We start from the raw sequence: 21,679 nt of genomic DNA on the forward strand, positions 1-21,679 counted from the left end.
CAGAACATTGCCTTTTTTAATGCAAAAGGTTTATTGTAACAAAAATGTTTTCTAGTAGCCTCCTGTTGAAACTGTTGTCGTTCTTGTATTGCATTGGTAATAAAACTTCCAAAAAAACCCCGAGGAAAAGCACAACTACTTTATTTAAAAATGCACCGTTCCCTGATACAGCTACCATAATCAAGACGCGAAAGAGATTTCAACAAATTTATATTAATTTTCACAGAAAACAAGGTAACACTTATTGCTGTGCCAAACCTTTGGCACATTGGTGATGCTTAATCCCAAACAGTTTAAGACCGGGCCATCTATATTTGTATGTTGGCAAGGCTCACACAAAAAAGCCCCTGCCTGGTGAAGTGAGCCCATAATTGGCACATTAAGAAACAACTGGCTGTCACTGGGTAAACCAAGGATCAATGCATGTCGAAGGCACATAGCAGCAGCGTTACAATCCTGTCTAAGTCCTTGTGAAAATCCAAGTATGTAAACATAGCCCACAACTGCCTAGTGCCAGTCTGGTGATTATGGCCAGGCAGATCATCTTTGGGTTCAATTTCCCTTAAGCCACAGGAAGGCAGTTGTACCAATCCAGTGTCAACGTATCTTCAAAATAATCATTCAGGTTTGATGGGTAGTCTCTCTCTCTCTCCCAATTCCAGTTTTCGGCAAAGGCACTTCCAGGAAGAGGCTATTGGATTGACAAACGTTTTCACCCCAGTATCCACTTTTTGATTTTTCCTGCTTTGGGTGGAGGAGGGAGGGGAGAGAAAATAAAGTGTTTTTAATAGGAAAGTGAACACAAGAACAAGGGGACACAATCTGAAGTTAGTTGGGGGAAAGATCAAAAGCAATGTGAGAAAATATTATTTCACTGAAAGAGTAGTAGATCCTTGGAACAAACTTCCAGCAGACGTGGTTGATAAATCCACAGTAACTGAATTTAAACATGCCTGGGATAAACATACCGTATTTTTCGCTCCATAAGACGCAGTTTTTTTCCTCCCAAAGTAGGAAGAAAAATCAGCCTCGTCTTATGGAGCGAAGATGTAGGCAGGGTGGGGGGGGGAGGCTGCGAACTCCGAAGCGCCATCCCGCCGGCTGGCTGGCTAGCTGCTGCCTGGCCCCCTCCCTCCCGGAGGAGGGTCTCCCTCCTCACCACCAGCGGCGCTCCCCACGCCAGCCAGCCAGCCAAGCCCCGCGCCCGCCGGAACCGGCTCCTCGCTCTCCCCCCGCCGCCCGCCGCGTTTGCAGGAGGTGGGGAGGGTCGGGCGGCCCGCCAAGGCCAGGAGGGACGCCGCTGCCCCCCCTTCCTTCTCTCCGCCCGCCGCTGCGCCGAGAGGAAATGCCGGCAAAGGCTTTTGTCAGCGGAGGCCGGCGAAGGCGATATTCAATGTCGGGGGCGCACGGGCGGTTGGCGCGTTCCCTATCTCCCTGCTAGCCCACTCGGAATATTCAAAATAAGAAAAGCCTTTGCCGGCGAAGGTTTTTCTTATTTTGAATATTCCGAGTGGGCTAGCAGGGAGATAGGGAGCGCCTGCAACCGCCCGTGCGCCCCCGACATTGAATATCACCTTTGCCGCCGGCCCCGCCTCTCCTACAACCCCCTTGCTGAGAGCTCTCGGCAAAGGTGAGGCGGGCAGGGCGTGCACGCGTCACCGCTAAGAAGAACGGAGAACGAGAGTGAGTGAGAGCAACAGACAGCAAGATAGTGAGAAAGAGAGAGGGAGAGAAAGGGGGGGGAGAGAGAGAAAGAGAGAGGGGGAGAGAGAGGGAGAGGGGGAGAGAGAGTGGGAGAGGGGGGAGAGCTAGCAAGAGAGGGAGAGAGAGAAAGAGAGAGGGAAAGGGGGGAGAGAAAGAGAGAGGGAGAGGGGGAGAGATAGCAAGAGAGGGAGAGAGAGAAAGAGAGAGGGAAAGCGGGAGAGAGGGGGGAGAGAAAGAGGGAGGGAGAGAGAGGAGATAAAGGAAGAGGAGAGAGAGAAAGGAAGAGAAAGAAAGAAAGAGGGATAGAGAGAGAGTGAGAGATGCTCAGTGAGCCTTTCTTTGAAGTTGCCTTTCTTTCTTTCTTTCTTTTTCTCTCTTGCTCTCTTGCTCTTTCATTCTTTTTTCTTTCTCTTGCTTTCTTTCTTTCTCTTGCTTTCTCTCCTTCCTTCCCTCCTTCCATTTCTTTCATTCCCCCTCTCTATTTTTATTTCTCTTTCATTTTCTTTCTCTCTTTCTTGCTTTCTTTCTTGCTCTTTTTCTTTCTCTCTTTTACCTTCCCTTCCTCTATTTCTTCTTTTCTTTCTCCTTCCTACCTTCTTCCCTCCCTCCCTCCCTTCAGTCCTTCCTCTCTTACTCTCCCCTTTCATAAGTTTCCTTGCTTCCTTCCTCTGTTCCTGTTCCTTCCCTCTTTCTTTCTTTCTTTCTTTCTTTCTTTCCTTCCTTTCCTCCCTCCATTTCTTGCTTTCCTTTTCCTTCCTCCCTTCTTTCCTCCCTCACTCCCTTCTTTCACTCCTTCCTCTCTTCCTCTCCCCTTTTTGGCTCAAAATATTTTTTTTCTATTTTCCTCCTCTAAAATCTAGGTGCGTCTTATCAGCAGGTGCGTCTTATAGAGCGAAAAATACGGTATATCCATTGTAAGATAAAATACAGGAAATAGTATAATGGCAGACTAGATGGACCATCAGGTCTTTTTCTGCCGTCAGTCTTCTATGTTTCTAAGACCCGAAAGATTGCCCATTAGCCAATGTCAACCTTTGCACAGGTTTCCCATATGGCTTCCTAGATTCCACCCCCAACCCCAAGCCAGGGCCTAAGATGACCGAAGAGGCTGTCTTCTTTGAAAGGGGAGCCTTGAACCACCTACCTTCATTCTGAAAACCTGGCTTTTTCCTCTGAGCCTCAAATGCACTATGCTCTCTGCAGCTCAGTTCGCTTCCATCTATGAGGCTGCTGGTGTAAGCCTGGGTATTGTAACCGCTGTCCATCTGTCCCAAATAAATCAGAATGCAGAAAGTAATTATTCCAGCACTAAGCAGGAGCTGCAATACAAGTACAGTGGTACCTCTACCTAAGAACGCCTCTACTTACAAACTTTTCTAGATAAGAACCAGGTGTTCAAGATTTTTTTGCCTCTTCTCAAGAACCATTTTCCACGTACAAACCTGAGCCTCCAAAACTAAGTGGAAAAGGCAAAGAGAAGCCTCAGTGGGGCCTCTCTAGGAATCTCCTGGGAGGAAACAGGGCCGGAAAAGGTTGGGAGAAGCCTCCATGGGGCCTCTAGGAATTTCCTGGGAGGAAACTGGGCCTCCACCCTCCCTGTGGTTTCCCCAATCACATGCATTATTTGCTTTTACATTGATTCCTATGGGAAAAGAGGCTTCTCCCTGCCTTTTCTGGTTAGTTTCGGAGGCCCTACAGGCCTCCCAAATCCTCTGCACCAAGACTCTGGGCGGGTGTTTCTGGCCTCCTCAGGCTCCAGGGAAGCCTCTGGACCCTGGGAAGGGTGACAAAATGGGCCCATCGGAAGTCGGGAAGGTCGTGCACACATACGTGGGAGGCGGGACAGCATTGGGGGAGTTGCACACATATGCACAGATGGAGGAGGAGAGTGGGGGGACATTGGATTAAGTGAGTGGGAACAAATGTGTGCGTAATAGTGCACACATGCGCTTTTTGGCACCCGAGGAAAAAAAGGTTTGCTATCACTGATATAGGAAGTCCTCGACCTACGACAATTGACAGTGGTAAGAAGAGACAGCTGGGAACTGGGCAATGTCTGTGAAGAGGGATGTTCCCCTCCACTATGGCACCCGCAACACATTTTTCGCTTTGGGACAATTACAGTGGGATTGCAAAAAAAGGTGTGATTTTATCACTCTGGGAAAGAAATGGGCGGTATCCAAACTTGATTAATAAAATAAAGATGCCATAACCGCAGGAGCTTTGGGCAGGAAAATTGTAAGAATCTTCCTTTCTATTTGGTCCAGAACACTGATGGCGAACCTGTGGCATACAGAGCCCTATTGGACGGCACGTGAAGTGTTGTCCTGTGTTAGGTCCAGTACGCATGCATGCACTAGCCAGCTGATTTTCGGCCTTGGAGGAAGCAGTTTCGCCCTCCGGAGGCTTCAAGGAAGCTTCCTGAAGCCGTAGAGTACGAAAAACCACCCAATGGGCAAACTGGAAGTTCGGAAAGACGGACTTCCAGTTTGCCCGTCATGCTGTTTTTCGCACTCCGGGGCCTTCACGGAAACCTCTGGAGGGTGAAAAACAGCACAACAGACAAAATGAAGGTCCGTTTTCCCAAACTTTCGATTTGTCTATTTATGCACAGGAATGGGGATTGTTTATGAGCAGGGCTGGTGATTGTGCACATGCATAGGGGGCAGCACAGGAAGATTGTGCATTGTGTAGGAAAGGAATGGGTGTGGGCATGTGCACCGTTTTGGCACGCGAACCAAAAATGGTTCGCCATCACTAGCCTAGAACTTTAGCCAGATCAAAAATCCAGCCTGCTTTCGCCCCTTTTCTGTTCCTCCACCCGCTCTGTTCAACTCCCTTGTTCAGCCTGGAATGGGAGAGATAGGGGTGGAGTGGAAATATTCCAGGGCCCCTTAAAAATGCTGGGTTGACCCTCACCTGCAGACTGCTGCTCTCACAGGGAGAAGCACTGCTTTCCGCCAATGGCGCCATGCAGATGCAAGACCCTTCCATGCTCAGTCTGGTCACGGCCTCCCTATCGCATCCTGACGATCCCATCAACGAGTTCTCCTCCAGCATCTCTGAATCAGCCATTTCCACTGTCCGTTTTCCCCCCACGGGAGACTCCAAGCAAGGCCCAGGTGCCAATCCTTTGGAGGTCTCCGGCGAGAGAGACCCAGCGGCCATCTCCAAGTGGGACCCCGTGGTAGTGATGCCCTCGTTTATAGGGGCCAGGCCCGCGTTAGGACTTCCTGCCGACGCGGCTTCGGCGGCTTCCGCCAGCTCTTGCTGGAAGTTCTCCGGGGTGCAAGGGAGACGATGGAAGGAGCTCTGATACAGGGCGGCCCCCCGGCAGGAGAGGAGCCGCATGGGCGAGTATTCCAGGTAGGGACTCCTGCTGTTGGTAGGAGCCTGACGGCAGGAAACGGAAGGAAGATCCGGAGAGCGGAAAGTGAACTGCCTTTGATCTGCGTTGGGGGAGGGGGAGGAAGAAAATATCAGAGGGAGAATATGCTAAGTGTGCAGAACCAACAGTCATCTCTTAATGAGCTTGCTGGACCCTCCTATCAGAAACGGGGACTGCTCCTTTAAGAAGTTTCATCAGTTCTTATACACTGCTCAAAAAAAATAAAGGGGACACTTAAAAAACAGAATATAACTTCAAGTGAATCAAACTTCTGTGAAATCAAACTGTCCACTTAGGAAGCAACACTGATTGACAGTCAATTCCACATGCTGTTGTGCAAATGGAATAGTTGTGTGCAAATAAAATATTCAATGAGAATATTTCATTCATTCAGATCTGGGATGTGTTATTTGAGTGTTCCCTTTATTCTTTTGAACAGTATATATGGTAGCAGACTGTTACTGTAAAATCAGCTTTGAAAACAATAACAATCACTAAGTTCTAGTTTATTACTTATGACTCTTAAAAAAACCCCTTTTGTTTCAGGTATATAACACCAAATTCCACATCCTCCAATTCAGATCTAGGATGTGTTCCTTGTGTCCCCTTTATTTTTTTGAGCAGTATTTATATTCTACATACATACATGCATGTTGTATATATGATCTATATATAATGTATACTGCAAAAAAAAAATAAAGGGAACACTCAAATAACACATCTTAGGTCTGAACGAATGAAATATTCTCATTGAATACTTTGTCCTGTACAAAGTTGAATGTGCACAACAGCATGTGAAATTGTTGTGTTGCTTCCTAAGTGGATTTCACATAAGTTTGATTTACTTGGAGTTATATTGTGTTGTTTAAGTCAGAGGTCCCCAACCTTTTTAGCACCAGGGACCGGCTTTAAGTTAGACGAGTTTTCTACGGCCCGGTGGGGGGGGCTTTGGTCATATGGGGGTGGGGTTATGGAGGGGTGGAGCTTAGTGACGCAGCCCTCCACACTTCTCCACAGGGCAGGGAGAATGAGGAGGCTCCTTTGGCGGCTGGGGGCTGCCTGGCTTTGTGATTTTGACTGGGGGGGGGACTTAGGAAGGTCCTACTTCTCCCCCCCCAGCCAAAAACTCAAAGCCTATCTGCTCCAGAAACTTGGCGATCGCGCCCCACCGCCGCCGCCTCCTCCGTTTCCCCCAACGGCAAGCAATCTAAACGCGGGAAGGGCATTCCGGCGCTTCCCTTCAGCCTCAGAAGCCCCCTCGACGCTGGAGGGATGGTTATGAGGGGAGCGAGCGAGGAGAAGAAGACGTCCCACTCATCGCTCCTGAGGGAACGGGCGAGGGCGTCGGAGACCCAAAGCCCATCCTGTGTGGAGGAAGACGGAGCCAAGCGGGGCCACCCGGAGACCTTTTCCCGTCTTCTTCTCCTCGCTCGCTCCCCTCACAGCCAGCAGCCCCGCTCGCGGGGGGATGCCCGTTCGTAGCTACCAGCCCGCCAAGCGTCGAGGGGGCTTCCGAGGCTGAAGGGAAGAGCCGGAATGCCCTTCCCGGGTTTAGATTGCTTGCTGTTGGGGAAAACGGAGGAGGCGGCGGTTCTTTTCTCCTCGCTCCAGAAAGTAGGCGATCGCGCCCCACCGCCGCCGCCGCCTCCTCCGTTTTCCCCAACAGCAAGCAATCTAAACCCGGGAAGGGCATTCCGGCTCTTCCCTTCAGCCTCGGAAGCCCCCTCGACGCTGGAGGGATGGTTATGAGGGGAGCGAGCGAGGAGAAGACGTCCCACTCATCGCTCCTGAGGGAACGGGCGAGGGCGTCGGAGACCCAAAGCCCATCCTGCGTGGAGGAAGACGGAGCCAAGCGGGGCCACCCGGAGACCTTTTCCCGTCTTCTTCTCCTCGCTCGCTCCCCTCACAGCCAGCAGCCCCGCTCGCGGGGGGATGCCCGTTCGTAGCTACCAGCCCGCCAAGCGTCGAGGGGGCTTCCGAGGCTGAAGGGAAGAGCCGGAATGCCCTTCCCGGGTTTAGATTGCTTGCTGTTGGGGAAAACGGAGGAGGCGGCGGTTCTTTTCTCCTCGCTCCAGAAAGTAGGCGATCGCGCCCCACCGCCGCCGCCGCCTCCTCCGTTTCCCCCAACAGCAAGCAATCTAAACCCGGGAAGGGCATTCCGGCTCTTCCCTTCAGCCTCGGAAGCCCCCTCGACGCTTGGCGGGCTGGTAGCTACGAACGGGCATCCCCCCGCGAGCGGGGCTGCTGGCTATGAGGGGAGCGAGCGAGGAGAAGAAGACGGGAAAAGGTCTCCGGGTGGCCCCGCTTGGCTCCGTCTTCCTCCACATGGGCTTTGGGTCTCCGACGCCGCGGACCGGCTGGAAAACCCCAACGGCCCGGTCCCGGTCCGCGGACCGGCGGTTGGGGACCTCTGGTTTAAGTGTTCCGTTTATTTATTTTTTTGAGCAGTGTATGTGTGTGTATGTGTACATATATATATGTACATATACCATTTTCCCCCAAATAAAAACATCCCCTGATAGTAAGCCCAATTGGGCTTTTGAGTCCATGGCAATAAGGCCAAGAGCTTATTTCAGGGTTAAAAAATACAGTAATACCTCATGATACGAACTTAATTGGTGCAAGGAGGAGGTTCGTAAGACGAAAGGTTCGTAAGACGAAACATTGTTTCCCATAGGAAACAATGTAAAGTCAATTAATCCGTGCAACCAAAAAACCCCCCACAAAAAAAGGGCTTTCGGCGACTGCTGGGAAGCCGCGCGGCTGTTTTAAAAGGTGACAGCCGGCCTGGGGGGCTTCCGGGTTCGGGGGGGGGGGTACTGGGAAGCCCCCCAGGCCGTCTGCGACCTTTTAAAACAGCCGCGCCGCTTCCCAGCTATCTCCTGAAGCCGAACGCCAAAGCCGAACTTCCGCGTTCGGCTTCGGGAGACAGCTGGGAAGCGGCGTGGCTGTTTTAAAAGGTGACAGCTGGGCTGGGGGGCTTCCCAGCAACCTCCCGAACTGAACCTGGGGTTCAGAAAAATTTTGCCTCTTCTTACGAACTTTGTTCGAGTTACGAACCGGCGTTCGGGAGGTTTCTGGGAAGCCCCGCCGCCCGGATGTCACCTTTTAAAACAGCCGTGCGGCTTCCCAGCAGTCTCCGAACGCCGGTTCGTAACTCGAAAAAAGTTTGTAAGAAGAGGCAAAATTTTCCTGAACCCCGGGTTCGTATCACGAGTTGTTCGCAAGACGAGGGGTTCGTATCTTGAGGTACCACTGTATATATAAGACAGGGTCTTAATTTCAGGAAGACACAGTATGTGTGTGTGTATAGATGTATACATACACATCAACACACACATACGTATGTATGTAGCTAAAAGTCTGTAGAGGTTCTCTGTCATCCATGTCATGGCTTGTCCCAAAGATGCTTTTTCAGGAGGCAACTGGGCTTTCTTGGATGCAAACGTCCATCTGCCTTCAATGAATCAGTCTATAGCCCCCAACAATCTGGGTCCACATTTTACCCACCTCGAAAGGATGGAAGGCTGAGTCAACCTTGAGCCGGTGGTGAGATTTGAACTGCTGAACTACAGCTACTACCGTGTTTCCCCGAAAATAAGACACTGTCTTATATTAATTTTTGCTCCAGAAGTTGTGCTAAGTCTTATTTTCGGGGGGTGCCTTATATTTCTCAAATAAGACAAATTCATAGGCAGAAAAGCTGACACCCCCAAAGAATGTGTACTGTACGGTACACTGATTACGGTACGGTACCTGTCAGTATGGCACCCACAGACACAAACGACGGCACTTATACGGTACAACAGTATACTCCCGCTATTGCAGCTTCCGGCCACCAGAGGAACTACAGTCTACGCACTGTAGTGGAGACTAATGGCGGTGTACTGGACGGTACAAAGCGATGGAAGGGGCCAGCAGGGGATGCCACATTATTATGGTACCACTATGAACAGCTTTGAATGGTACCGTATGTTTTTCCACCGTACCGTATGTAAACCTGACTACGCCTTACTTTCGGGGGGTGCCTTATATTAGCACATTCTGCCAAACCTCTGACATGCCCTACTTTCGGGGTACGTCTTATTTTCGGGGAAACAGGATACTTAGCTGAAGTAGCCTGCAGTGCTGTGCTCTAACCACTGTGCCACCCCGGCTCTTGAAGTTGCGTTGAAGGCACGCAACTTTATGGATCGAACAGCTATATGCTAATAGGAAGCAGTAAGGAACTGCTTAAGGAACGAAAGCAGCAGCAAACACTATGGGCACGGATCCCCATTTAGTCCCCGGGAGGAAGAAGATTCCCCCTTCTGGCCCCAGCAAGAGACCTTTACGGAGCATACCTGCCAGTGGAGTCTTTCTCAGAGGGATGCCAACGGGAGAGAAAGTGGGTGACGCCAGATTTGCCGGACTCCTGCGTGCCAAGGACGGACTCGGAAGGCTGCCTAAACTGTACGCCCTGGCATTCCCCCGGATGGGGCTGGAGGACAGATGGCCCTTTCAAAACGGCAAAAGAGAACCCCCCATTAAGAGCGAGCCACAGGAAGTGTCCGTAACAATTGCATCAGTAGCGGGTTGCCGCTGGTATGGGTGGGATCGGCGACCCATTAGCAGAAACCCTGGGCCCCTGACGCAATCCATACATGCTCCCATGCGAGATCTGGCTTCTACACATGTGGCGGAAACAAAATCTCACGCGAGGATGCTCTCGCAAGATTTTACCCATTTCCGGCGTGTGTGTGGGGGTGGGGGCCACGGAATGAGCCATTTGGAGGGTGTGTGTGGCTACGGAAGCCTCTGGACAGCCCATTTTTGACAGAGTTCTGCTGGAGACTGGGGAAGGCGAAAACAAGGCACAACACCACCACCACCCCGTAGCAGGTAAAGCGCTGCAGGAGGCAGCTGTCCTGCTTCCCTGCTCTGCTCCCACCCACCCCAGCAATCAGCCCACAAAGGAAAGCTACAATGCTAAGAAGAAATCCAGTTGGATATCTCTGATTTAGACATATACATTACTACCTCTAGATACGAGCTGCTCCACATGTGAGTATTCCAAGTTACGAGCCACGACGGGAGCGGAATTTCTGTTCGACACCTGAGCTCAAATTCGGGATACGAGCCGAGCTTCCACTAGGTGGCGCAAGAATCCTTGCTTCTGGTTATCTCGGCAGGGAAAAACAGGCTAAAGGCATTCGTTCGAGATACGAGTTGATCGACATACGAGCTCGGTTCTGGAACGAATTAAACTCGTATCTAGAGGTACTACTGTATACCACTTTATAGTGCTTAACAGCCCTCTCTAAGCAGTTTACAGAGCCAGAATATTGCCCCCCCCAACAATTAGGGTCCTCATTTTACCGACCTGGGAGGGATGGAAGGCTTGAACCGGTGAGGCTCGAACTGCAGACAGCCAAGAAGCCTGCAATGCTGCATTCCAACCACTGCGCCACCACTAACTTCTTAAGTTAGTGATACCTTGAGCCTGGAGACTGAGTCAGCCTTGAGTCTCCTGCGATTCCAAGCTGTGCCAAATTGCAGGCAGCTGGCAGCCAGCAGAAAGTAGCCTGCAGTACTTCACTCTAACCACTACACCTCCACGGCTCATAAAAGTTGACTTTGTATCATTTGGGTGGGAAAACTTCCCATTTGGCTTACACTACTCCTGGAACCATTTAAGCGTCAGTAAAAGCAATACAGTGTTCCCTCAATTTTCGCGGGTTCGAAGTTCGCGAAAAGTCTGTACCACGGTTTTTCAAAAATATTAATTAAAAAATACTTTGCGGGTTTTTTCCCTATACCACGGTTTTTCCCACCCGATGACATATATCATCACCAAACTTTCATCTGCCTTTAATAAATATTTTTTTTAATAAACTTTAATAAATAAACATGGTGAGTAATAATCTAAATGGTTGCTAAGGGAATGGAAAATTGCAATTTAAGGGTTTAAAGTGTTAAGGGAAGGCTTGCGATACTGTTCATAGCCAAAAAGAGTGTATTTACTTCCGCATCTCTACTTCGCGGAAATTTGAGTTTTGTGGGCGGTCTCGGAACGCATCCCCCGCGAAAAGCAAGGGAACACTGTACTCTGTTTGGCAAAAATGAATGGCCGGCAGTTTCTTTTTGCTAGAGGGCTGAGTGCGGCACAATCGGCAGACAGCACTGAGAATTCAGTTTCCTATGACTGATGGTCTTTGGATTTTCAGTCCAAAACCAACTGGGCTCATTCTGACCCACCACTATCAGCATCTCCAAGATGAGCAGTACTCACTGAGCTGGAGGAACTCAGAGGGCTCCTGCAGCGGACCGGAGAGAGGTCGATGGAGCAGAGGATGCCCAAGGAAGCTGGACCGTTGTGCAGGCTGGGAGAAGGGGAGCGGTTCTCGGAGGAGAGGCTGCCGTTCTCATCCAAAAAGAGCTTTCTCCTTAAGGAGGAACTGCTCAGACTTTCCTGGGACTGGTCAGCCGATTCGTCGGCTTTCAAATGGTCACCTGAGGAAGAGGAGAGATGTCACGCATGGCCGTCACGATTGGGGAGACTCAGCCCCCACCCCAATAGGTAAACCAGGGTGGATCAAAATCGATGATTTTTTTTTTAAAAAAATCAGTTTTTATTTAAATTTAAATCAGATTTTTTTTTTAAAAAAAAATCAAATTTACTTTAATGAAATGTTTTTGAAGCAAAAAAATTATATCTAAATGTATCGTTCAGAAAAACTGCAAGAGAGGCGGAACAAGGAGTAGCCACAAATCAAACAAAGTTACGTGTTTTGCAACAGTGGTGAATATCTGGAGTTCAGGTGAGAATAAACAGAATATGGACACTGACATCCCCTATACCAGTTACAGCGAACCTATGGCACGGGTGCCACAGGTGGCTCGCAAAGCCATATCTGTCGGCAGGTGAACCATTTCTCTAGCTCAGCTCCAGCACACATATGCACACCGGTCAGCTGATTTTTGCCTTGCACAGAGGCTCTGGGAGGACATTTTCAGTTTCTGGAGGGCCTCCGGAGGGATGGGGGGGAGGGGAGGCAAGGAAGCCTTTGGAGCCTGGGGAGGGTGAAAAACGGGCCTAACAGGGCAGGGAAGCCTCTGGAGCCTGGGGAGGGTGAAAAACGGGCCTACCAGAGCAGGGAAGCCTCTGGAGCCTGGGGAGGGTAAAAAACAGGCCTACCAGGGCAAGGAAGCCTCTGGAGCCTGGGGAGGGTGAAAAACGGGCCTACCAGGGCAGTGAAGCCTCTGGAGCGTAAAAAATGGGCCTATGAGGGCAGGGAAGCCTCTGGAGCCTGGGGAGGGTGAAAAACAGGCCTAACAGGGCAGGGAAGCCTCTGGAGCCTGGGGAGGGTGGAAAATGGGCCTATGAGGGCAGGGAAGCCTCTGGAGCCTGGGGAGGGTGAAAAATGGGCCTACCAGGGCAGGGAAGCCTCTGGAGCCTGGGGAGGGTGAAAAACGGGCCTACCAGGGCAGCGAGGCCTCTGGAGCCTGGGGAGGGTGAAAAATGGGCCTACCAGGGCAGGGAAGCCTCTGGAGCCTGGGGAGGGTGAAAAATGGGCCTACCAGGCCCACCAGAAGTTGGGAAATGGTCTGCTTCTGGCCTTCAGAGGGTCTCTGGGGGGCAGGGGAGGCAATCGTTGCCCTCCCCAGGCATTGAATTATGGGTGTGGGCACTTGTGGAGGTGAAATAATGTGCGCGCACCCACTTTTGGCACATGAGGGAAAAAAGGCTTGCCACCACTGCCCTAAACTCCTCTGGAGAAGTTACCTAGCCTGGTAACGAAACGTTCGGAAATCAACCCACAAGCTCAAATCCTCACCCTCAGTTGTTGGGTCTCTTTACACAAGCTCTCCTTAGATTGTGATCCTTTCCTTTTATCACACGCCACTCTTCTTTGGAGGTAATTCTTACAACTTTCTTCCAGTCCAGACTGTTATAAGAGACCCTACAGAGTAGTGGTTCTCAAACTGGGAGTCGGGACCCCTTTGGAGGTTGAATGACCGTTTCACAGGGGTCGCCTAAGACCGTGGGGAAAGACAAATTTCCCATGGTGTTAGGAACTAACGCTTCTATTCTGGCACCTTGGAACATATTTTTACAATCTGACCAATCAGGCATTTGCAATGGGGACATCCCTCTGACTTTCCTGCCAATCAGCTTAAAGCTCTGTTGGGAGAATTGACGCTAGATTTATGGTTGGGGGTCACCACAACATGAGGAACTGTATTAAGGGGTCACGGCATTAGAAAGGTTGAGAACCACTGCTACAGAGCGACAGGCTTATTTTACAAGTTATTTACCCAGTATCTTTTCCAAATCAAAATCCACAGGTAGAGATAACAGAGTCTGACAAGCAGCTAAGGAAGACAAAATAAAACAGAGGAGCAAGGTTGCATCATCAGGATCAAAGCATTTAAAAACCCTCATTGGTTAAAGTCTCTTCACAATAAACTGTTGTGGCCCGCCACAACATTAATAACGCATTAAAAATTTCAAATAGCTGCTAAGTGATCAGTCATAAGTCAAGGACTATTTGTGCATGCATTACCCTACAGAAACGGGTTGTTGTTATTATTATTATTATTATTATTATTATTATTATTATTATTATTATTATTAATTAGATTTGTATGCCGCCCCTCTCCGCAGACTCGGGGCAGCTCACAACAGTGATCAAAACAATATACAATGACAAATCTAATATCAAAGTCAAAAATAACAATTTTACATTAAAAACACCTAAACCCCCATTATATAAAAAGCATACATACAAACATACCATACATAAAACTACATAGACAAGGGGAGATGTCTCAGTTCCCCCATGCCTGACGGCAGAGGTGGGTTTTAAGAAGTTTACGAAAGGTAAGGAGGGTGAGGGCAGTCCTAATCTCTGGGGGGGAGCTGCTTCCAGAGGGCCGGGGCCGCCACAGAGAAGGCTCTTCCCCTGGGCCCCACCAACCAACATTATTTAGTGGACGGGACCCAGAGAAGACCAACTCTGTGGGACCTAACCGGCCACTGGGATTCGTGAAGCAGAAGGTAGCCTCGGAGATATTCTGGTCCGGTGCCATGAAGGGCTTTATAGGTCATAACCAACACTTTGAATTGTGACCGGAAACTGATCGGCAACCAATGCAGACTGCGGAGTGTTGGTGTAACATTTTTTTTGGTCTCTTTCGCGCAGGCGCCCCAGATCTCTTTATATACCGAGTTTAGTCTCTTCCTCCAAAGTTTTCATACAAACCATTATTTTTCCCAGGCTGAACGATTATTTCTCGGCCGACTGGCGACGCATCGTTGAGCTCAGCACCTGCAATTTATGGAGTTCTTAGTGAATAGCTGGAATATCAATAAGGAAAGTATAAAACAACATAGCTTATGTTTAGCCATAATGGGAAATGCTCCAATCCCTTTACATTTTGGCAGTCGGGTTTGGTCAAATGGTTCGGCTCGTAGAATCAATCGATCCATCCATCAAACCCATGCGTAGGAAAGCCTTGCGTGAGTACACAAACAACAACACAAACTAAGTGATTCCAATTTAAGCCAATGGCGAGAGTCCCTAATGGCGTCGTTTAGGATTACGAACCGAGAGAAAATTTGTCATTTTTTTTCTTACCAGAATGCACAAAATGTTTTCCCCCTTTAGCTTAACCTGTTTCCCCAAAATCAAGACCCTGCCAGAAAATAAATCCTAGCATTGTTGTGGTTGGCTCTGGCCCAGCTCCTGCCCCAGGGAATGGGGAGGTGGATGCAGGGGAAACTTCAACATGTCATAGGCCTGTGTTATTGCCGACAGAATCAGTTCAGAGTTTACTTTCCTCGGATGAAGAAGGTGGGAGTGACTTGGAAGAGGGGGGCTTCGCACACAGCCCAGGCAGTCAATCTCCATTATCTTCCATTGATTCAAATGATGACGTTTTGGACCCATGCAAGCACAGAATTATGCGTAGAAGAGACCAAGTAAGAACATATTACAGGAAATAAGGGAGGCCACCTGTGTTTGGGTGGGACTCCAGTTATTAGGGCTGCTGCTATAAATAGCAGCATGTGGGTTTGGCCGTTGTGGAAGAATATCTGATCGGAGTTCATCAGGGATCCTTTGTCTTCTGGACTTTGTTGCTTTTTCACGCCTTGGAAAACAAAGCAGAGCAACGTGTGTGTGTGTCTCACTTTGTTGGAAGAAAAAGGGGTGTGAAGTTTCTTCACAGCTGCTAGCTAAGTGCTTAAAGACTGATTAAGGGAAATTGTACAGACTACCCGGTTGTTTTGGGACGAGTGCTCTTTGCAATACAAAAAGAGTGCTCAGTTTATTTTGAATTTTGTGATAAAGAACATTGTTTTGAATCTTCAAACGTGTCTGTCTGAAATTTGTATCCTTGAATTTTTGGGAGGCTCCTACCAGAGAGCCCGGCAGAACAAAGGATGCCTTCAAACGCACATAGAATGATCTGTAAGCAATGACATTTCATTGTAATGTCTGCTGATTAGTATACATCCAATGTGACAATGAAGTTATTCTAAAGTCTCTCTTTCTGTCTTGTTAAGCCTTGTCTATTGGCAATCCTTGAAATCAGCCATCCAGGTCATCTCTACCATTTACATCCCAGCCATGAACAACACGGCTTCTAAGAGAAATTCTCTGCTTCCAGTAATGGAAGCAGCTACTTACATCTGGTTGAATTCAGCTGAGAAGCCTGTTTCACAATGGGATCTGTCCAGGGTGATGGGACGATGGTGCTTCTGGTGAAAAACTAGGAAGGAAGGAAGGAAGGAAGGAAGGAAGGAAGGAAGGAAGGAAGGAAGGAAGGAAGGAAGGAAGGAAGGAAGGAACAGGATGCATATTAATGACATGCAACCCATTTGCAAGGAACAATCTGATTATAGACAGAGTTTCAAGAAGAAAAAGTGAAGATGTCTTCCTGCATTAAGGTTTTTTTTCCCAATATTTAAATTTTTTCTTCTTCACCTTCTCATATATAGATTCAACATATATATATACCTTCCAATATTACGTTCACCGTTCATAATAAAGTTCATAATTATACATTTTTATCTATTGCTCATATACTGTTGTGGTTAGCTCTGGCCCAGCTCCTGCCCCAAGGACTGTGGATGTGGGGGAGACATCCACATGCTGCAGGCCTGTTTTGCCCCCGGGGGAATCTGCTGATGAAGGCTCCTCTGACCAAGAAGACATGAGTGACAGGGAGGAGAGTGTGGCAGACAGCTCAGAAGAAGATCAATTATCTAGCTCCTCCTTGGATTCAGAACAAGAGTTAATGATACAGCCACGCATGCAGAGAGCGATGCATAGGCAACAACAACTGAGAGATTATTATCAAAGAAAATGAGGCCACCTGTGGTTGGGTGGGGCTGTGGTCATTAGTGAGGCTGCTATAAAGAGCAGCCTGTGGGTTTGGCCATTGTGGAGGATTATCTGATCATTGTGTTTCGTGACTGCTTTACTGACTTTTTGTGTGCTGCTTTTTCCCCCTCTTTGAAACTAAACCAGATCAAAGTGTGTTTCACTTTGTGAAAGAAGAAGGACTGTGAATTGCCTCCCAGCTGCAAGCTAAGTATCACAGAACTGATAAGGGACTTGTACAAATTACCAGTTTGTTTGGAGACAAGTGCTCTTGGCTATACCAAAAGAGGGCTTGGTTCAAGTGAATTTTCATTATAAAGAACATTGTTTTAAATTTTCAAACGTGTGTGTGTCTGAAATTTGTACCTGTGAATTTTTGGGGACGATTCTACCAGAGAGCCCGACAGAACATATACTCATGTTTTATTTTTAAAAAATATATTAACCAACACCAGCCTACCTCTTTAACTAGTCTTCTTCCTCTTTCTCTCTTTCGTCCTCCTACCTACTTTTCCTTCACTCCTCCTGAACCTCTCTCCCTCTTTGTTTCTTCCTTTCTTATTTTATCTCTCTCTCTCTCTCTCCACCTCTCACTCCTTCTCTCCCTTCCTACTTCATCTTCAGCCTTTCTTGGGCGTCCCAACCCATTAAGTTAAAATAATAAATAATACACTGCTCAAAAAAATAAAGGGAACACTTAAACAACAGAATATAACTTCAAGTAAATCAACATTCTGTGAAATCAAACTGTCCCCTTAGGAAGCAACACTGATTGACAATCAATTTCACATGCTGTTGTGCAAATGGAATAGTCGTGCAAATGAAATATTCAGTGAGAATATTTCATTCGTTCAGATCTGGGATGTGTTATTTGAGTGTTCCCTTTATTGTTTTGAACAGTATATATGTTAGCAGACTGTTACTGTAAAACCAGCTTTGAAAACAATAACAATCACTAAGTTCTAGATTATTACTTACGACTCTTAAAAAAACCCCTTTTGATTCAGGTATATAATGCATGGTATGTATGCATGGTATGTATGTATGTATGTATGTATGTATGTATGTATGTATGTATGTATGGTTTTTATATTAATGGGTTTTTAATAGTTTTTAGTATTAGATTACTATTGTACACTGTTTTATTGTTGCTGTTAGCCGCTCCGAGTCTCCGGAGAGGGGCGGCATACAAATCCAATCAATCAATCAATAAATAAATAAATAAATAAATACACCAAATTCCACATCCTCCAATAAAAAGCTAAACTTGTCATCCAGATTATCCATCTTATTAAATCCTACTTTTAACTCCAACTTTTAATACTTTTATTTTCCAAACTACTAATGGTTTCTTATTCCTTTTCATTTATGTTTATTGAGAAAATAAATTATTTTACATCAGATGATGTCATAATTAGGGGATTAAAAATGATTCCTTTAAAAGAAGTTTAAATGGAAAAATTGAAATTTAATATACGTAAAGTCTGAGTTAACCAATTGATTTGGGATAAATGTTATAAAATTTGTGTAGAGCAATTAGAAATGCTGAAATGTATAGTGATTAATGATATAAGATGGCACATTTAATTATACAAAATAACTGTAGAGGCATGTAACTATAAGAAAAAAACATTCCTGCGTTAAGTTGATGCTTGTTCCAAAACTTGAGTGGATTTGAAACTGGTTTCTCTGGAACGGGCCAGGCACCCAACAAAGGTTGTTCCTTTCCTAAGCATCATCCTAATGTCCACTCATTGTTCAGGGGACGGAGGTGACTTTGAAGGTCACAGCAGGCAACAAAAGCTTCCTGGACAGCATCGCATTAAATGGCTGGAGCTCCCCCCCCAACAGATGGCTTGAACCAAGGCTATGGTAGTTACCTCTTCGATGGCTCTTTGTCTCCGCTCTTCGACCTCCTTGTCGATCCTAAAGAAGGAAGGAAGGAGTAAGTGAGATGCAGGCAGGGATAACCCCTTCCAATGCCTGCAGCCACCCCATAGGAAGGAAGGAAGGGTGAGTGAGGGGCAGGCAGGAAGAACCCTGTTAGATGATAAAAAGGGAGCTGTGCTACTCCTAAGTTACAAAGGATACACAGAGGAAAACATGGAGGTAGAAGATATCCAGCTACTAACCCAGAGATATGAGTAGTACTACATATAACCAGACCAGATAGCTTGTGTATAATAAATATTATTTACATTTATCAAATGTCGTAGTCAGTAACAATCCTAGTCATTCACAAAATACATCAATCTTCTCAATACATATACAAACTGTTCTGGTCTCTAGTAGAAGTTTAATAATCACAAATAACTCTCATTAAATGCATCATTTCATGAATAAAGCAACTCCGTTTATTTCTCTGCTCTCCTGTACTTCAATCACATTCCATACAGCACTCGGTTATCTCTCTCTTAGCCGCATTCTGTCACATTCCTTTTCCTGCTTCACTTAGACAAGATTTATTTCCTATAGCGTGGCGAAAACACATCCATATTTCTTTTCAGCAACGTTGAAACTCCACCCTTCTTCTCCACTAGCCCCCTGACGTGCCAAATACCTCACTACAACATTTAACCCATTCCTCTCCTTAATATCTTCTTCCAGACCTTTGCTCTCTACATTTCTGAATCCTTCTGAATTTAGGATTAACCCAGCGAGCATTCTCCCTCACTAGATCCTGAACTCATAGCCCCATCCTGTGGCTGGCCTCCCACCTGTTCTACTACCTGTAACCCCGGGGGGGGGGCCACTACTTCATAAACACTATCTGAATCCGAGTCCTCAATATCTTCATCATCCTCCAACTGGTCAAGAGTATGTACAACACCAACCAATATGAGAACACATAGTACTTCTTACAACAATTTTCCCCATGAGAGATGCTGTTAGTTCCCTCTTATGCCTTATTGCATCACCAGCTCTTAAAGCAACAGTGTACTAAACCTTTTAAACATACATTGCTGGTTTGCTTTACATATTGTAACACCCAACTAGTTATGCACATAGCATTAATAAAACCACTCCAATGCTCACAGCCACCCCACTGCCCTGACCCACCTGGTTTGGCTGAGGTAGAAGGCCTGGCGGTGGATGTCCTCTGAGTTGATCTCCACTGGGTTGATCAGGGCCAGCTCGTCAATGGACCACATGAATTGCACAGGGCTCTGCAGAAGCAGGTTCAAGTAGGTTTTTGGAGAACCAAGCAACCTTCTCCTCTAACAGATCTTCAGATCTCTTTAGATCCTCTCTGCCCCCAGATCTTCTTTGCCGCACCAAGCCTCCAGCACCCCATCCTTTCTCTTAGATCCCCTGTCCCCCAATCCTGTTTGCCCTCCTCCCAAGCCTCCAGCACCCCTAACCTTCTCTGAAATCCTCTGCCCCACACACTCTTTGCCCCAACTTCAAAGTTTTCAACCCCCTTCTCCTAGATGCCTTCTGCCCAAGATCTTTCCCTTCAAGCCTTAGGTACCTTGCTCCCTTCTAGATCACCTCTGCCCCAGCCTCTCCCACCTACTAGCCTCAATCCCCTCTCCCCTTCTCTTAGATCTCCTCTTCCCCCAAACCGTGTTTGTCTCTTCCAAGCCTCCAGCACCCCTTCCCCTTTCTCTAGAGCCCTTCTGTTCCGGACACTTTGTCCCCAACCCTCAGACAGCCTTTCCCCTTCTCTTAGACCCCTCAGTTCTCAGACCCCCTTTTACCCACCAAAGCCAACAGAACACCCTTTCTTCTAGATCCCCTCTGTTCTAGATTCGTTCCCTCTCAACCCTCAGGCACCCCTCCCTGTTCACTTAGATTCCTCAGTTCCCAGATCCTCCTTGTCCCCTCAAGACTGCAGCACCTCTCCCACTTCTTCTAGTTCTGCTCTGCCCCACACCTTCTGCCCCCAGGTCTCCAGCACCCCTCTCCCCTCCTTTAGATCCCCTCTGCTCTAGACTCTTTCTCCCCCAACCCTCAGGCACTCCTCCATCTTCTTAGAGCCCCTCTCTCCCCAGACCATTGTCCACCAAAGCCTCCAGCACCTGTCTCCATCTTCTAGATCTGCTCTAGTCCCCAAGACCCCTCCTCCTTCCTCTAGATCCCCTCTGCTGTAGATCTTCCTAACCCTCAGGCATCCCTCCCCCTTCTCTTAGAGCCACTCTGTCCCCAGACCCTCCTTGTCTTCCCCAAAGGCTCCAGCACCCCTCCCCCTTTTTTACATCTGCTCTGCCCCACAAGTCTCCAGCACCCTTCAACCTTCCTCTACATCCCCTCTGCTCTAGATGTTCTCACCCAATTCTCAGGCATCCCCCCCTCTTCTCTTAGAGCCCCTCTGTTCCAAGACTCTTCTTCTCCCTCCAAGACTCCAGCACCCCTTCCCCTTCTTCTAGATCTGCTCTGCCCCACACCTTCTGCCCCCCAAGTCTCCAGGACCCCTCTTCCCTTTTTTCTAGATCCCCTCTGCTGTAGATTCTTTCTCCACCAACCCTCAGCCCCCCCTCCACCTTCTCTTAGATCCCCTGTCCCCAGACCCTCCTTGTCCCCCAAAGCCTCCAGGACCCCTCCGCTCTAGACACTTTCTCCCCCAATCCTCAGGCACCCGTCCCCCTTCTCTTAGAGCCGCTCTGTGCCCAGACCCTCCTTGTCCCCCAAAGCCTCCAGCACTCCCCCCTTCTAGAGCCCTTCTGCCCCAGCCTCAGGCACCCCTAACCTCTGTCCTCTTCCCCCAAACCCTGTTTGCCTCCAAGCCTACAGCACCCCTAACTTCTTAAATCCTTTGCCCCAAGGTACACTTACTCCAGCCCCCCTCCCCTTTTCTCTAGATTCCTCCTGCTCCAGACTCTTGCCCCCTCCACAGCCCGCCCTTCCCCATTGGCCCCTCCTCCTCTCTGCAGCCCCCACTCCTCTTCCCTCCCCCCAGGACCCCCTCCTCCCAAACCTACCCCCTCCCCACTAACCTTAGCGGGCGAGGCGGGGCGGAAGGCGCCGGGGCTGCAGACGGTCTGCTCCTGCAAGTGGCGGACGTCGCCGGGGCTCTCGAAGGGGTTCTGTACCCCGGCGGGAGTATCAGGCGGCGGCGACGGCATCCCGGCTCCTCCGCACAGCAGGACAGTCCGACCTGACAACCCCCGCCGCAACGCTTCCTGGCCGAAGCGGACGGGTCTTTAACTCCTCCGCCCCGGAGGGCCAATGGGAGCGCGGGAAACTGGCTTTCCCCGCCTCCTCCCTTCGAAGCAGC

The 21,679-nt window shown here is 48.5% G+C and overlaps 1 protein-coding gene across 2 annotated transcripts; it reads right to left on the reverse strand.

Moving 5' to 3' along the window:
• Positions 1 to 124: 124 nt before the first annotated feature.
• Positions 125 to 21,676, reverse strand: BORA (BORA aurora kinase A activator). Of its 2 annotated transcripts, none has more exons than XM_070751358.1 (11): positions 21,399 to 21,676; positions 19,522 to 19,628; positions 18,342 to 18,387; positions 15,766 to 15,847; positions 14,338 to 14,403; positions 13,391 to 13,447; positions 11,364 to 11,584; positions 9,436 to 9,589; positions 4,624 to 5,153; positions 2,849 to 2,969; positions 125 to 744 (listed from the first exon to the last, which is right to left on the reverse strand). In XM_070751358.1, the coding sequence occupies exons 1-11, from the start codon at positions 21,525 to 21,527 to the stop codon at positions 713 to 715; spliced, it is 1,545 nt and encodes a 514-aa protein (XP_070607459.1). In that variant the 5' UTR covers positions 21,528 to 21,676; the 3' UTR covers positions 125 to 712. The 2 variants fall into 2 exon arrangements, with proteins under 2 accessions (XP_070607459.1, XP_070607460.1); XM_070751359.1 differs by having other exon boundaries at positions 125 to 741; positions 21,399 to 21,629.
• Positions 21,677 to 21,679: the final 3 nt, after the last annotated feature.

The sequence above is a fragment of the Erythrolamprus reginae genome, chromosome 4 (assembly GCF_031021105.1).
Source record: "Erythrolamprus reginae isolate rEryReg1 chromosome 4, rEryReg1.hap1, whole genome shotgun sequence".
Lineage (NCBI taxonomy): Eukaryota > Metazoa > Chordata > Lepidosauria > Squamata > Dipsadidae > Erythrolamprus > Erythrolamprus reginae.

Excerpts from the sequence above, each read along its gene's own strand:
- BORA (XM_070751358.1), bottom strand. The coding sequence starts at position 21,527 with ATGCCGTCGCCGCCGCCTGATACTCCCGCCGGGGTACAGAACCCCTTC. Across the intron at positions 13,448-14,337 it reads TCAGCCTGGGAAAAATAATG|CTGCTTGTCAGACTCTGTTA; the intron begins GTTTGTATGAAA and ends TGTCTTCCTTAG. Across the intron at positions 2,970-4,623 it reads GTGAGAGCAGCAGTCTGCAG|ATGGACAGCGGTTACAATAC; the intron begins GTGAGGGTCAAC and ends TATTTGGGACAG.